Source organism: Camelus dromedarius, chromosome 8, assembly GCF_036321535.1.
Source record: "Camelus dromedarius isolate mCamDro1 chromosome 8, mCamDro1.pat, whole genome shotgun sequence".
Classification (NCBI taxonomy): Eukaryota; Metazoa; Chordata; class Mammalia; order Artiodactyla; family Camelidae; genus Camelus; species Camelus dromedarius.
Window position 1 is genome coordinate 56423929 of NC_087443.1, and position 16459 is coordinate 56440387.

General features: G+C 52.0%; 1 protein-coding gene across 6 annotated transcripts in view; it reads right to left on the reverse strand.

Moving 5' to 3' along the window:
- CRTAC1 (cartilage acidic protein 1) overlaps window positions 1-16214 on the reverse strand; it is a 140779-nt gene extending 124565 nt beyond the window's left edge. For 5 of the 6 annotated variants that reach the window (XM_031461548.2, XM_010974402.3, XM_031461550.2 and 2 more), the window contains exon 1: window positions 9013-9188. In XM_031461548.2, the coding sequence (XP_031317408.2) occupies window positions 9013-9036 (24 nt within the window). In that variant the 5' untranslated portion in view covers window positions 9037-9188. Of the gene's footprint in view, window positions 1-9012; window positions 9189-15854 lie in introns of those variants that run through there. The other variant, XM_031461547.2, reaches the window with a different exon arrangement.
- Between the last annotated feature and the right edge of the window lie 245 nt (window positions 16215-16459).

A 16459-nucleotide genomic window follows, 5' to 3' on the forward strand; every position in this document is an offset into this window, starting at 1 on the left:
CTAAGAGAAGCTGTCCTGGACCACGGACCCACAGTGACACTTCCTGTGAACCCCCGATGAGCCTGGGATGTACTTGGTGCTGGGGCCATGGGGAGAAAGCTAGTCAACATTGCAGTACAGGGTGAAGGGTGCTGTGGAGGAGGGGCACAAAGATATCTAAATTAGCCGGGTTGGGGCGGGGAGGGGAAGAGGAAAGTTTCTGCAGAGGTAGGGTGGTGTAGCTGAACATTAAAGGATGCTAAAAAGGTAGCTGAAAAAGGAGAGGCAGGATGAGAGGAGAAGGAAGACAGCAGACTCCCCAAAGGTCTGGAGGGCCAGACGCCACCCCAACCTGCCCTTCTAGACTGCCTATTTAAAGCCTCCACTCCCTGGTCATGAGTTAGAGGGAGTATGACTTTCCTCTCCTAAGGTTTCCATCCAGAGGAACTTCCATTAGTCTATTGCGATGGTTCTCAACCAAGGGTGATTTGCATCCCCTGCCCTCAACATCTGTCAATGTCTGAAGAGCATTTTTGGTTATCCCAAGCAAGGAAGGGGGGTGCTATTGGCACCTAGCAGGTGGAGGCCAGGGATGCTGCCAAGCGTCCTACACTGCACAGGACAGCCCCCACAACAAAGAATTATCCAGCCCCAGATGTCAGTAATGCTGAGATTGAGAAACCCTGGACTAGAGCATCATTCCTGTTCTCCCTCCTTCCCCCACTCCCTCCTCCCAAGGGCTGGAGCTGAGACTCATCAGTTGGGTCAGTTTGGAAGAACTGGGCACAGAGAGCCCTGTCTGGACCTGCCTCCCTACAGAGGCCACTCTCTGCCACATGTGAAATTATAGAGCGTCCTCTGCCTTCCCTCTACCTGGAGACAGTTCCAGACACTGCCTGCAGCTGCACTTACAGAAGGGAGACTTGGTTCTGCTCCAGAACAAGGCAGACAAAGACTCAGGGGACCCAGGCTGGGAGGAGTCACAGAGACCAGCAGACTAATGAAATGGTGTTTCCTAAAGTTAGAGGACAAATGGAGTCTCCTAGTCTCATGCACAAAAATAATAAGTTTTATTAACTGCTTGGACTTCCTGGTCTGTAAAATGGGAAATGAAATTTCGAGATAATGCATGCACAGGGCCTGGCAAATCGAGTCCATGTGCGGTAGGTAATGGTAACAACAAAAGTGCTGTTACTACTGCATAAATGTTTGTTGAATGAACGAATGCATCTCAGGAGATGGAGTCCAGGCCCACCAGGTGCTCCTGGTCCAGGAGTAGCTGCCAAATGCTGAATGGAAGTCACAGGACTGTCAGACGTTGAGGAATAGGCTGGCTTCTGTTACTAATTTGTCTAGGGACTCTACGGAATTCTTTGACTTTTTAAACACTGCTTTCCAAATGGAAAAGCCCTCGGTTTATAGTAATATACACATCCATTCTTCAAACATTTAGCAGGTGCTAAGGGCCAGGTTAGAAATGATGCCTAAGGCATTGCTCCTGACCTCAAGGAGTTTACAGTCCACCAGGGCGAGACACGACACAGGGGGAGACACCAGGGTAGCAACAGATGCAAAGAGCAGGCGTAGCCCACTGGAGGGAGGGACTGACTATGGAGGCGGGCTGGAGGAGCCGGCAGGAAAGGCCCTCTGGAGAACGGGAACTGGGGTTCCTGTGGGAGCTGCATTCCAGGTGCCTGGATTTGACTCAGCTTGGTGCAGGCCTAATGCAGTTGCTGTCTTTGGAATGCAGTGTCTGGGGTGTGGAGGGGAGGGTGGGGCAGAAGGGAGGGTGCAGGAGAAGGCCGAGACAGTCTTGCGTGGAGCAGCAGTTAGGGCCTGTAGAGCCTGCCTGCCACGCCAGGGTGAGGAGCCTGGAGTCACACAGTGCGGGTGGTTTCAAGTCCGGCAGAGACATGATCAGACTTGCATTTAAAAAGGACATTTTAGATTTGGGGCAGCAGTGTGCAGGCTGGTCAGGCTGGCTGCGTTTCTGAAAAGTGAGTGAGAGTATCATAGAGGGGTTCAGACATCCTGGAATGGGGGTCAAATGAGGGACTGGATGACCTCCAAAGTTCTTTCCCAGGCCTAAATGTCTATGGGTCAGGTTTTTTTCCCTAAATCATTTTAAAATGCGTTAGTGGACCTTGCTACTTAAAAGCATCCTCCCGGGACTCTTCCCGTGAAGCAATGATTCACTCCCTAGTCTGTCTTTGCTAGAAATCCAAATGATCGTGTGTTCTAACAGCTTACAGCTACCAAGGTAGACCTGGGCTGAGCTTCCTTGTAGTGATCTGGTGGGGTGGCGGGAGTGGGTGGGTGAGGAGGTGAAGAGGAAGAGAAGCTCAGCCCTGCTCAGAGCTCAGAGCTGGTACCGTCTCACGGGTGGACCCCGTGTGGTTCCCTCAAACCCTGCTTGATCAGTGGGAACTTTGGAGGTTTACAGAGCCCTGGGGCCAAGTGCCAGCTCTGGGAAGAAAGAGCCAGAAGGAAAGCTGGCGTCAGGGACCCAGACCAGTCTGAAGATCTGCTTTAATATGAAGGGCCACCTCTGCCCAAGACTGGCCACCTACATTCACACATTCGTTGTTCACCCACTGAGCACTTACTGAGTGCCTCTACCCCAGCACTGTGCTGAGTTTACAGCTGAGAACAAAAGACACATGTCTCTATGCCCACTGCTTGTGAGGCAGCATTTCTCCTTCTTGGGGACTCTTTCTTTCCCACTTGCAAAAGGCTCTTTGGAAATACATAGCTTCTCAGACAACTGGTGCATGACTGCAATTCCAAGAAAGAGCCAGTTCTTAGAGATCAGGGTGAAAGGGAACATGACATCACTGAGGAAAGGAGCCTGCCACGACAGCCACCCACAGAAAAGGCCTGGGTGCTCACTCCTCTGCTTACAGGGACCGACCTCCAGAGGCTGGCCTACCCTGGACACACAGGATGCTTAGGGTGAGATCTTGGAGTGTGCCCGCCCTCCCAGTTCGGTAGGGAGGGGTGTAGCCTTGGTCCTCTAAGGAGAGCCTCTAGGGACTTCCTCCCTCCAATCCTAAGTGCAGGGAGGGCAAAAGTAGGGACAGGCCTTCCATGAGAAACAGCGATCGAGGCTGCTACCACGAACCTGGCAAGGCTCCTCTGCCCAACCAGGTGGGGAACCAGGCTCTCAGGCCTGGGATCAGGAGGACAGGGAAGCTGACGGAAATCCTGGGGGAGTGGAAGAGGGGGCCCTCCAGGTAGGTGGAGGTGGCTGTTAGGGAGGAAATAAGTCCTCATGGTCCCTTCCTCAGTCAGCGGGACCCCTTAGCTCTGCAATGACTTCGGTGACCTTGTCACTGCATTTGTTGGGTGCAAACAAAGATAAGAGTAACTGGAAACCACAGGAAGGGTCATTTTACTCTCTCGGCACTGGCGATCCTTCTGTGGCTAATTTAAGTAATATGTCAAAACGTCGTTGGAGGAGATCTTTAAGAATATGTCTGTTAAGTAAACAAGGTTTTACTACTTAATGACATGTCTGCCCACCCCTCCTTCAAGTTCCTCGCAGAAATTCCCTGGGCCAGTAGGGGTGAGGAGAAAAGGATGGAGAAGTCGCCACCTCCTTTTCTCGGGGTGGGGGTGGGGGAGTGGGGACAAATCCAGCCGCCTGTCAGTTGTGGAGCCATCAGTTTCTCTTCCGGAGGTTGATCAGATTTCCTGGGCTGTAACCAACTCCCAGGGCCCAGGGACTGGAATTTTTCCAAGAAGCAAACGCTTTGCTTCTTACGAAGTCAACATGATTTCTTTCAAGGAAAATTTTTATCTTTTCTTTTAAGTGCCTAGGGTTTTTGAAGGGCAAATCTTGACTCTTCTCTAAAGATAATGTTTATGATATGATTATCGTTTGCTAAGACCACTCCCCTCGACGCTCACCGAGAGGCCCGGGGGCGGGGGAATGATGCGCCCAATATTGTACAATGAGTCAGTGGCACAGCCAGAAATAGAACTTTCCAAACTCCCGAATTCTTAATAATAGCAATATTAATAATAGTCTCTTTATAATTTTCCAAGTGTTTTCACAGCTCATATCTAATCTTCACAACAACTTTTGCGGAGGTAGTCTGGGCAAGCCAACCTTGGGAAAGACACCAGGTCTGAGGTCCAGGCCAGCTTTGCTGCTCTCTTGTTGTGTGACCCTCGCTGGTGTCTTCTCCTCTCTGGATCTCAGGGTCCTCAGCTACAAAGTGGGAGGGCTGGATGAGAAGACTTCTAAAATCCCTCCCACCACTAACATGCTGTGATTCTGCAAAGCTCTAGTCAGGGCTTTTTTCCACTTTTGTATGACTGATATTGGCCAGACAATTCTTCGTTGGGGGGCTGTCCTGTGCATTGTAGGATGGTTCACTCCATCCCTGGCTCTACCCACTAAATGCCAATAGCACTCCCTGTCCCAGGTGTCACAACCAGAAATGTCTATGGACATTGCCAAACGGGCAAAGCAACCCCTCTAGTCACTGCCCAAGGACTTGAATAAGGTCAAGACCGTGAGTGGTTGAGTGGAGCAAGGTCTTCCTGCCCTCCACTTCCTCCCTAACCCCTATGCACCTTTCCACACTTTTCAAACACAGCCTCTTAATCCTTTGCTGCCTCTCATTTCTTAAATGCTCTCAGTGGTCCAGGGTGTGTTTGGTGTGATAATGAACCAATTGACTTCATACTTTCTCCTAAGGAGAGTTCACAGGTTTATGTCCCCTCAGCCAGGCTCCCCAGAAATCCCTCGCAGAACCCTGGCTGGCCCGGAAGCCTGTATCTGCAGCCTGCAGGAGGCTTGGCGAGCACAGATTTGTCAGCACTCTTAAATCACTGGGCTCTGAGGAAGGCTTCTCCCCGCACAAGATCCTTCCTTAGGAATCAATAGCTCAGGGCCTTCCATCACACTCAGAATTATCCTGGGACCTGTAAAATTTCTTTTCCTCAAGTATGGCAGAACCCCCAGATGAAAACCCCAAGGTAGGGGAGGGAAGAGGCCAAGGAGAGAGCCCTGCCTAGGAGGCCTTGTCTGTCAGCCCAGATGTTGCTGTGAGCAGAGGTTGATGTGCACACCTGGACACTTGGTCTCACTTGCTGGGAAAAGGAAGACCTAGTATAGTTCTCAGTGATCCCAAATGAATACCTCTTTACATCTCACCAAGGGCAGAGGCATGTTAAAGACTGCCTTCCTTGATCCTATACTTCCTTGTCCTACAATTCATCATAGGTTGCCAGCCTCACCTTTATGCAGATGAGGAAACTGAGGCACACAGAGGCTGAGCAATTTGTCCAAGGTCTGTAAGCAGTAAGTGGGGGAGCCAGATTCCAAGCTTGCATCTTTCCACTCCTGAGCTGCCTTCCTGGTGAGAGCAGGGTAAGGGTCAACCCTCTAGTGGGGCTCAGGAAAGAGGCAACTTCTTGTTTTCTCCCCCACTCCCTGTTCAAACAAAACCCCAGAGATCCTGTGCCATATTTGATGTTCTATCTATTTGATGTAATTCTATTCCTCTGGCCTATCTCGAACCAGATCAAGCCTTGGGAATGCAGGCACACTCTTCAGCTAGAGCTGGGAGCAGGCGCAGATCCCAAGCACAGCCTCTCAGAAGACGAAGAACCAGCTTATCTTGGAGCTTGAAGGAGATGGAGAGACTTGAGCCCCTTCCCTGGCAACAAGCATCCCTCAGGTGAGCCTTAGGGACAGAAGAGGAGCTGCTTCTCAGAATCCTGGTTTAGCAGCACTGGTTTCTCCTAAGGGTCACCGCCAAGTCTGTGGAGGCTCCAAGGGGAACTCCATGCAGAGTTCAAAGGAGCACAGAGTGGGGAGGACACAGAGGGGGCAGCCCATAGGCCACTCAGCAAACCTTCCCAGGGCCTGGCTCAGATGTCAAAAGCCAGACTCACAGAACAGAAAAAGGGCAATGGAGATGGTAGCATCCTCCAGGTTATCCAAGAAGCCCTAACATGAGGATTTTGCAAAAATAGAACATCCTAGCACTCTGTCCTTGAGCTGGGAGCAGCAAGGATGGGGAAATGGGCAAATAGTGGCTGGAAACTCTCCACTTCACCCAGGACCCAAGTACTGGGGTAAGCAGTGGTGTGACTGCAGGACAGAGATCCCAGTTTAGCATGCCTTAGCAAAAGGAAGAAAGAGCTCGAGGCTGGGGTTCCAAGACCACCGCCAGATGGAACGCCTTGGGCACTTCTGATTCCTAAGTGCATGGACAGAAACCTGGAGTCACATTGCTTTTGCCTACTAGACCACATGGGATAGTAAGACAAGACAATGGAGGCAGGGGAAAGAATAATTAGGAACTTCTATTATCTGTGTACGTATAATATCAGAACTTTATCTGTTCCTCATCTCCTCAGTCTGAATAATAGATTCAAAGGAAATTTCCCCCAATTTATTAAGTTTACTTATTTACTAATGTCTGATTAGTCAGCAATTATGAACACCTACTGTGCAGAGAACACATGTCTCTTACCATAGTAAAGAGGAAGCTGCTCATGGAGTGGAAAGAGCTCTGAGTAGAGGACTGGGAACCCTAGGACCCAGTCTTATATTTTCTACCCAATAGGCCTGTGACCTTGTGCAAGATAGTTGCCTTGTTTGCTCTTCAGTTTTCTCATCTGTAAATTACGTGTGCATGTGGGATGAGGTTGGACTAGATGCTCTTCAAGTTTCCTTTCTTCTAGCTCCAATATTCTTGGGCTCTATGAGTTCTAAACAAGTTCAAAGAACACATCAGCACCGAGCACAAAGGATGATCTCAGAGAGCAGGTGGGGCTGAGTACCAGCTCTGCTTCCTTGGAATGTTGTCCTTGCATCTGTCCTACTATACCTGAGACCACAGGACCACCTGAAGTCCAGGAATCATGTAGTAGAAGGGTTCCAATCATGAAGGTGACAGCTGGGGGCTGTGGCCTGAGCTTGCTTAAAGCATTAAGTTACTATGGCCAATGAAGGGCAAGAAGTGAGAAAGTCAGTGGTCCTGAGCTGGGTGCCTTTGGTGCCCCCTACTGGACATCAAGGAGCCTGCTGGGCACCTTCCACTGCCTCAGCAGGCGGCAAGGAAGATTGAGAACAGGAGACCGTCACTAGCTGTTTAACAGGACTGCCTTCCTGGTCTGTGGTCCTCTCTCTAAAGGAGTCTATGTTTCACTTCCTAGAATTACACAGGCCATTGGTCCACACATTCACAGGGTACTACTGTGCTGCAATAGGACATCTTAACCAAATATCAAGGTGGAGAGTAATAAACATTAGAGTTCAGAACACCAGGTGCAGCCCAGATGGAGAGAAAGAAAAAAGAGCAACAAGCAGGTATTTCGCTGTATAAATCCCCAGTGGAGAGAAGGTCTTGGGAAATGCAGTAGAAAAATGCTTACTGCAGGCAGAGGATGGAGCTGGGTTTGGGGCATGAATTGAGAGCCCCATTTAAAGATCTCCAGGCTGACGCAGCTACCCTAGGAGTTCAAAACACTCACTCGTGTTCAGGGATGAGGTACAGGTGAAGGATACAGCCCCAAATGAGCAGCCCACTTTTGACCTTCTCCAGAGACCATTAGTGCCAACTGTAAACCAGAATATTCTAATTGTGGTCCACTGTGCCAGTGTCAGGACCTTAAACTCCCTTTGTTGTCTGTTAAATGGACTTTAGGACCTCCTGCCAGAAGGATGTTCTTAATCAAGTCAGATGGAAAGAAAATGCTTCCTCAAGAGCCATATTGGAACAACCGCCATGTTCCCACTTTTCCATCCTCCAACTCCCCTTCTTCATGGCTGAGAGTGAGTTACAGGGTATCTCTAATTCAGTCTTGAGTAGCTCCTGCACTCCCCCCCCCCCAGTCATCAGGGTCAAAAAATCTCCCATCAGTAGTGTTTTTCTCCCCTCAAGAGTTCTCCCCTGATTCAAGACAGCACTACAGAGTTGTCCCCTATTCCTGGAACCTTCTTCCGTTCTTTTCCACCTGGCTTCACTTTGGAAGTCCTGAACCCAACCCAGAAGACACCTTAAGTGTGACTCACTAATATATCTTGACTGGGGAGCTGAAGTACCTCCTGGGATGCCACAGACGCCATACTAGGTGCACATCCTACCACCACCAGCAGTAATATTCATTAGTCATTCCCTGAGGAGGGGGAGTGATACCCCCATCCCCCACCCCAGGAGCATTTCCCTGCCACTCTGGGAGGCTCCCATCCAGGCTGGAATGACTTTGTATTCTTGAGTTGGTTTCTGCAGAAACGGGACTAAGCAGGGTTCCAACTATTGCACTGTGAAGAAGCGCGCTGCATTGCTGGGCATGCCCCCAAGACCGGCCTGCTGCCCCATCAAAGCCTTCATGTGGCCCCACTGGGCTGAGGCCCTCCGGTCCCCCTGGAATGCCCGAAGCTGGTTTGCCTGAGATAGGCTGAAAGAAAGCAGACCACACCTCGGTCCAGCAAGGGAGCTAGCAGCTACGCTGCGCTTGGGCTGGCTCCTGGATCTCTCTGCCACCCAGAGCCGTGCCTGGGAGCTCGGCTTCCCCGGGGAAGAAGCGTCAGCCTCCCCAGGGCTCTCCCCATCCTGGAAGCGTAGGCACCTCGGAGAGCCGAGGCCAGTAGCTTCTTCGGCCCGTAGCTGAGCCTGGTTCTCTGCGTGACTCCCCAATACCCCCGGCTCATTCCTCCTCACCTGCTCCGCCCCCTCCCAGCCCAGGTGCCCCCTCCCTAAACAGCTGACCTCCAAGGCACCCCCAATACCTTCCCTGCTAGCTGTGAAGGCTATCGCCCCCACACCTCCGCTCCCACCTCTCCTCAACCTCCGGCCCCGAGCCCGCCTCTCCCCCAGCCCGCGGGGAGGCTCTGCGCGCCAGTCGAGTCCTGTGCCTCTTGGCAAGTTGGAAGCCAAGCCGTCGCCGCCTTAGGGTCTCTGTCTTCCCCGGTTCCTGGGCGGCCACCCCTGCGGGTGGATCGGAAGGGCGCGGAGGGCGGGAGAAACTTTCTCCGCCTGAGGGGGTGAGGGCACGGGAGCGGGTACTCACGCCGGGATCCGCGCTTGGAGCCATCCTTGGGCTCTCTCAGCCCCACCGCCTGGGGGCGTCGGAGCGCGAGAGCTCGCTGGCGCCTCTGCCTCTGCCGCCGCCGCCGCCGCCTTCCAGCTCCCAGCCCCGGTCCCGGGCTGGCCTCAAGCCTCCCGCCCCGACGCCGCTCGCTCGCTTTATACAACTCCACTCGAGCGCGCCCGGGCTTATGTAAAGGCTGACGGAGACCCGCAGCCAATGGCGCGGCAGCTGGAGCTAGGGACCCGGGGTGGGGGGCGCCAGCGCGGCCAATCGCGGCCCAGGGAGCCCGGGGAGCTGGGTAGGGGGAGGGGGCGCCTCCCCTCGCTGATTTAGGAGCCGGGATTGCGGTGGCAGCAGCCGGCAACCGGGCTGGCCGGGCGCGGCGCGGCGGGCTCTGGGGTGGGCGGCGGCGCTGGCGGCGACGAGGGCGGGTGCCCCGGCGCCCCGCCGCTGCGTCGCGTAACCTTCAGGAGGCAGCCGGGCCTGGCGAGGGGGGCGAGGGGGGCGAGGGCGTCTGGCTGTGCGCTGGGGGCCCCGGGCCGGCGGGAAGCAGGGGTCCCTCGGGAGGAAGCGCCGGGAAAGAAGGCAGGGGGAGGGGAGGGCGGCGAGCCCGAGGGCGCCGCGGCCACCTCTGTACGCAAGGGCCGAGGGTGGTGGCGGGAGCAGCGGCGTGCCTTCCCGTTTCCCCCAGATAGCGATCTGGCGTCGCTGCGCCGGGCCGAAGCGGCCGCTCGAGCCGCGCTGATGGCGAGATTTCGCGCTGCGGAGCGATCGCCCAGCGGATCTTTATCCGGCCTGGGGACGTGTCCGAGCGCCTCCCGGGTACTGCTCAGTATGGAAAGCGGAGCTTCGCGACGGCCCCAGAGGGCGAGAAGCTGGCGAGCGAGCACCGCCCGGAGATAAGGCGCGGCAGCGGAGGCGGCCGCGGGCAGCGTCTCCCCTTCCCCCAGTCCCCCAGTCCCCCGTCCGCCGGCTGGCAGTGCTCCCACGCCCTCCGCCAAGCCCCCGGCCCACCAGGGCTAGGGCTGAGCCCGGCCCGCTCGCTCTGGTCCAGTACCTCCTTCCAGCCTCCCTCACCGCTTTGCTTACAGGTACTGCTTCCCCACTTCTGGATCCCCAGCCCGCTGCGGTGGGCAGGGTGCTCTCCGTCTTGCAGGACGGGGGCCGCGGGGGCTAAGCTTGGGAGGAACGCCCTTGTTCAGCAGTACCCAAAGTACCCATGTGCGGGGCAAGAAACGGCCTAGGTCGGTAACACTCTCGAAAGTCAAGTCCCTTATTTTGCGCCTAGAATAGAGCCTGATTGATGCTAGTAGGCGCTCTGAAAGAATTTACTGAATTAATCTTGAACTGAGTAAGGTCTTTGGGTTTCTGAGAGCTGGGGTACAGGGCTTGGGAAGAGAAAGACCTGGGAATAAGCCATCAGAGAGGGAGGGAGCTAGGGCTGTTTTCCCATCTATTGATGCCTGTAGGCACCTGACTCTTGAAATGACTGCACGGTGTTCTTTTATGGAGAGCGCAGCCAGGCAGCCCCTGGCCCCAGACTCCATTGTCACCAGATTTTGAGCAGAACTACTGGGCCTACTTTGGGCCCTGTTTTCAGATCTCTGTAGTCTTCCTCTGAAAAGAAATAGCTAAGGATAAGGCAATCTTTCTAGCTTTGGGAGCCCCGATGTAGCTCAGGTTCTTAACCCTTTGAGGATAGTGGACCCTTTTGAGAATCTGATGTAAACCACTGAATCCTTTCCCTAGAAAAATATACAAATACACACATTTACGTGCACACACACACACACACCCCTCAAGTATAATTTTAGGAATACAGGATGCAATGTTAATCTCCTGTTTCTCTAGAGGTCTAGGACAGTGTTTATAATCATCCTCCTTTTGTGGAATCGCAGAACTCTCTCAAGAATCTGATTACTGGTATGAATCATTTTCTCAGAAAAATGCTCGATCACACACACATGTTCATGTACAATTTTCAGGAGTTCGTGGATCCTAAAAACAATCTAAGACCCCATATTCAGAACCTTCACCAAACAGCAAATAGAGTCTGCCCCATGGGCACACCTGATCCCCAGCGCTCTCCATTAAGTGTTGGGTGAGCTCTGCACACCGCTGCCTCGTGCCAGCATCCTTTTCTGAGGGCATGAGTCATGTGGTGATGGCCCAGACACCTAAGAGACCATCTCCACACTTGTCTCTGCATCTTGGTCCCTGCCACCCTCTTAGTGTAGAAATAAGTTGCAGGTTGTCATGTTCTGTCTGATTTAGAAGTGTTCCTTAGCCAGAAACTCCAATTCGGTGAGACAGCAAGTGACTGGTAATTAACCAGTTTCGCTCAATCCCAAGCTTCTAAGCACACCTTTCTTGTTTTTTTTCTCACCTCTTTCTGCCGGTGAGGCTGTGAGCAGCATCCCCAGCTGTGGAGCCTCACCTCACCTAAACCCAACAGATTTAGTAACCAGCGCGGTAATGATCAGCATTAGCCATCCAGATGTGAACAGGCTCTCTGCACGAAACAGCTCTGTAATGATCTCACACTTTCCCGCAGGTAGCCATGTAAGGGTGCAACAGACCAGAGGTGCTGGGGAAGGACAGAGAAGTGCAGGAAATGATGGAGACTGTCTCTCCAGGAAGTTCTCTAGCGAATGCAGTCTGGTTTCTGCACTTGCACTTGTGAGGGTTGAGCCTGTGGGCCAGGTAGTTCTGGTCCTGTAATTTCTAATTCCTCTAACGTCCTCCATGTCCATTCACTCATTTCATGTCAGTGTCCACTCAGAGCTCCAGCTCTGCCCTGTCTGTCTCATTGTAGACATCTTGCCCTCACAAATTTCCCAGACACACCTTGCTTTCCCAGGGCACATGCACACCGTTGGGGACTAAATTGTGTTCCCTCCAAATCCATATGTGGAAGGCAAACCTTCCAATGTGACTATTTGGAGATCGAGTCTGTAAAGAGATAAGGTTAAATGAGGTCAAAAGGGTAGGACTCTAATCCTTGGGATTGGTGGCCTTATGAGAAAAGAAAAAGACACTAGAGATCTCCCTCTCTCTCTGGGCACGCACAGAAGAAAGGTCACATTAGGACACAGACAAAGGTGTCCATCTGCAAGCTAAGGAGAGAAGCCTCCAAAGTAAACAAGCCCACCAGCACCTTGATCTGGAACTTCCGGCCTCCAACTGTGAGAAAATAAAGTCCAGTTGTTGAAGCCCCTGATCTGGGGCGCTTTGCTATGGCAGCCTGAGCAGACTCACACACACGTTTTCAACAGGTCCCCATCCCAGCCAGCTTGTTCAGTTCCCTCCCGTCACTCTGACTCCAGCCTCCTCCACTCTAGTGAAGCCTCTCCCCATGCTGCCCCTGACAAACCTTGTCCAGGCTTACCTGAGACACTCGGCTAAAATGTCTTTTCATCTTTTGGCACCCAAACTAAGTCTCATCTCCCAGACCACCTGCCAAAACTGGTGTGCATGCCAGTTATGCCTTTTCAGCCCTCCCGCAGGTCTACAACGTCTTAGCACTCTGTTATACACCTTGTCCTGTGCTCTCTCTAATTGTTTCTTGGCATACACCATGGCCTTCCTCTCAGAATGGAAGCCTCTGTAAGTCCAGTGTTTGTACCTTTTACTTGCTACCTCATAGATCCCAGCATGAAACTGGGCACAGAGTGAACATTGTTTGCTGATTAATTTATTCCAATTAGACATATTTAGCACCCCCCCCCCACCCCAAATACTGGAAAAGTTCCAGAGCACTTCATTTTCTAAAAGCTCAAGACATTGTATGTATGTGTCATTTCTGTCATCTTGAAAGCGGTTGGAGCAGGGGCTGTCAGGAAACAGGAACCAGCTCTCTCCTATGGTCCAAGATCAGAGGGGTTACACAAGTTACTCAGCCACACAAAGGCAACCCTTCTTTCTCCAAATCAGACGATTTGCTATTCTTGGTTTCCTTGTGACCCTCACTGATCCACTTCCCTGTCTTCTCACTCTCCAGATGGAGAGGAAAGGCCAGGGAATCTCAGATCTTAGAGATGCTCTGTTCCAACAGATCTGTTGCAAAAGAGCAGAGAGGTTGGTACCATTCCTCAAGCCCTTATCTGAAACCCCTGAAGCCCAAGGTGCTTAAGAATTCAGAAAGGTACCAAGCATGCTGAACATCCCCTGTGAGGTCGTGGGCAGCATCTCGTAATTGGCCACATTAATATTTCCACAGTAAAATATATGCATGATCACACTAAGTGCGTTGTTAGGATGAAGTGGCTTCAACACAGTTTGTCTGGGTTTATTGCCAGAGGAGTTTGGGCACCAAACTTGCAACCCTTCACCCCGAAAAAACCCCAGAATCCACCTAGTGATTATCAGAGATTTGGGAATTTGGAATTGCAGGTAAGGGATTGTGGAATGGTATTTTAGGCTTGGTTGTCCCCAAGAAATGAATATTTTGTGAGGGTGTGGAAAAGTAGCACTAGTAGCAAATGAGAAACCATGAACTACGAAAGAAGTAAGGCGTGTAAGGGAGTGTGAGGAAATAACCCCTTCTCAAGCCAAGCTGTGTTGGGTTGTGTTCCCTTTTTTCTAAGGAGTACTGATTTATCAGTGGCTGGAGAGTTTCAGATGGATGCATGTTAACAGTGGCTTATAAGGGGGGCAGATGTACTGAATGGACTTTAGAGGGGAGGCAAGTAGGGGTGAAGATGACAGAAGCTTTTATAGAGAAGCCACAAACCACGGTGGACTTCCTGATGGCCAGAGAGTTAGTTCAGAACAGCTTAAAATAGGAGTACATGGCACAGGCAAACTTCTGAAGGTAGAGAGAGGGCAGACCTGGGAAAGGGAAATTAGTTAAAGGAAGACACTATTGAAATCCTAGAACAGTCTGGTGTGAAAGGTCAGAGCCCCTTAGGACTGGGGAGAGCCTGGGAGCAACGATGTAGATAGATGACCGATCATCATGCTAATCTGTACCCAGATGGCCTGAGGTTTTCCCACACTGTGTTTTTCCCACACTGTGGGGGGAGGCTTTGCAACCTGAGGGGCTGACTGAGACTCTGATGCCGAGGGGAGGACAGTGACAGGGAAGGCCGTAGTGGACAGCTGTGGACAGTGGAAGGCCTGACAGCACAGCTCTCCATGCTTGTTTGAGAGGCTCAGTCAGCAATACCCTCCATGGTCAGGGGCTTCCAGGAGCCCAAGGTAACAGCAGGGAAGATTCATCTTGAATCTTGCAGCTAGCCTTGTCACTGACCGTGGTCCTGCTTTGCCTTTGCTCCTAGGTCCTTGTATCTGCTTTTATCTGTTTTCTTCTGACAGAGCTCTGTCTGGTACCCCCAGCTACAATAAGTGGGTGTCTGTCTCATTATCCCATCCTGGTACCCTATCCTGTGACCCAGATGCTTAGGGACTGGGATTCCAAGGTCCAGATCCTCTTCTTCCCTTCCTGTGGTTGAGTCTTTACCACCTGCTGCCTCACATTTCCTGACATCAACTGCCTTCTCAAGCCTCTGCTAACTGCCTCATGCCAGCTTCCTTTGACACACTCCCAACTTGGCCTCACTGTCTCCACCCACCAGCTTCCAGGACCTCCCTAGGTCCTGACCCGGCCTTGGTGGGTAGGTCTTGATCCACATTCCAGCTCCTCTTGGTCTGATATGTCCCGTTGCCAACCCAGACATAAGCTCATGGTCATGGCTTAAAGGAGAAGGAAGGAAGCCTTTAGTAGTTGGGGGAGGGTGGCGGCAGCGGCAAATGCCAGGGAGCTCCTGGGCTAGGTGTGCCCTGGCTAGTTTCATCCCGAGGGAAGAGACAGGGATGGGTAAAAAGTGAGCAGGAAAGAAAGGTGAGGAAGGAGGAGGAAATTAAAGGAGGCAGAGAATTAGGAGGAGAGAGAGAGGGAAGTGAGGACATTAGGAGAGGAAGTGAAAGGGAGAGGATGTTTCTAGTCTTGTTTTGAATGTTGAAACTGGGCATGAAGATCTTGTCATCAACAAAGAGTCAAACATTGACATAAAAGAAGATGGAAAGGGTAGTTGAGCCGATGTGTGTGTGTGTGTGTGTGTTTGTGTGTGTGAGAGAGAGAAAGAGGAAGAGAGGGAGAGAGAGAGAGAGAAAGGCGTTGAGGGCATAGACTATCCCAGGAAGTAGGTAGGACAGAAGTGGAAGGCTAATAAGAACAGGCAGACCAGAACTGATGTATCTTAGAAAAGGAATCCATGTTCAGAATTTGCAAGGGACATCATTTCAGATTGTTCCACCCTGATTCCATTAACCAGGGTTGGTTGCATGCTCCCCTCACCCACTACCTATCTCTGCACCTCTTGGTTCTTCCCCGATTTGTCCGAAAACTCCACCCTCATCTTGATGCCAAATTCCGTTAAAGATAGAATGTATTTCTCACAGGTTCAGCTTCGGTGTCCAGAGGTATTGTTATGACCCGCCAGATGCAAGGGTAAAACCAGGATAATACAACCCATTATAGGGCTTTTATGAGGAACATGTGAGCTAATGTATGCAAAGCACTTCGCAGAGCGCCTGGTGCATCGTGAGTGTTCCACAAATGACGACTGTCATTCATCTCTTTCCTCGGATCTCTGTGCCCAACCTGTCAGCTCTGCCTGCCTATCCTTCCTTTGAAACGCCGCTCACTTTCCTCTCTCTCTCTCCACTCCCAGACCTTTAGCACCTCGCATTTGCATTCCTACAATGGCAGATCTGCAGGTCCCCCCCTTCCCAACCTTCATGTTCTCCTCACCCAAGCTCTAGTAATCTTTCATTTGGGTAGCACTTTATAGAACTGAAAAATCTGCACTAACACTTACCTGTGAGGTTAGACACACAAGCCAAGGCTCAGAGAGGTGAAGTGGTTGTCCAACGTGGCACAGCTAATGAGAGGCAGAGCTGAGATGCAAATGTAAGGCTCTGGGGCATGGCCCACTGTCCACACAGTAAGTCATTGCTTCTTTCATAGAGCTATGCTGGAGGATAGAGGCCTGGTTTTATATTTCCCATGAACCTCTCTAGGTTCTGGCCCACCGGAGTTCTCAACCAGCCGAGTCCCTTCCTCCAGGCACAGGGTCACACCGTTGGCTCAGCCCTGCCTTTGCGGGAGAAGGGCCTGTTCTGCTCAAGCCTCAGAGGCCGGAGCCGGGGCCTGCCCCAGGGCTGTGTGCGCGGTGGAGGAGGGCTGACCAGACTGAAGCCGATGGGCCACACTCTGGTGAGCAAGGAGAAAATCAAGAGGAACTGTGGTTGTTTCAGTATAGCTCAGCCCAGTAGACAATAAAAGCAACTCCAGGCTCCTTGCAAGAGGAAGGAATTGAGATTTCCTGAAAAGAAGCCTTCTTCTCTGTGAGAGTTGCAAGATGTTAGAACAAGATTCCTGCAGAGGTTGTGGAAACTGCTCCCCTGGAGGTCTTTAAGAGCT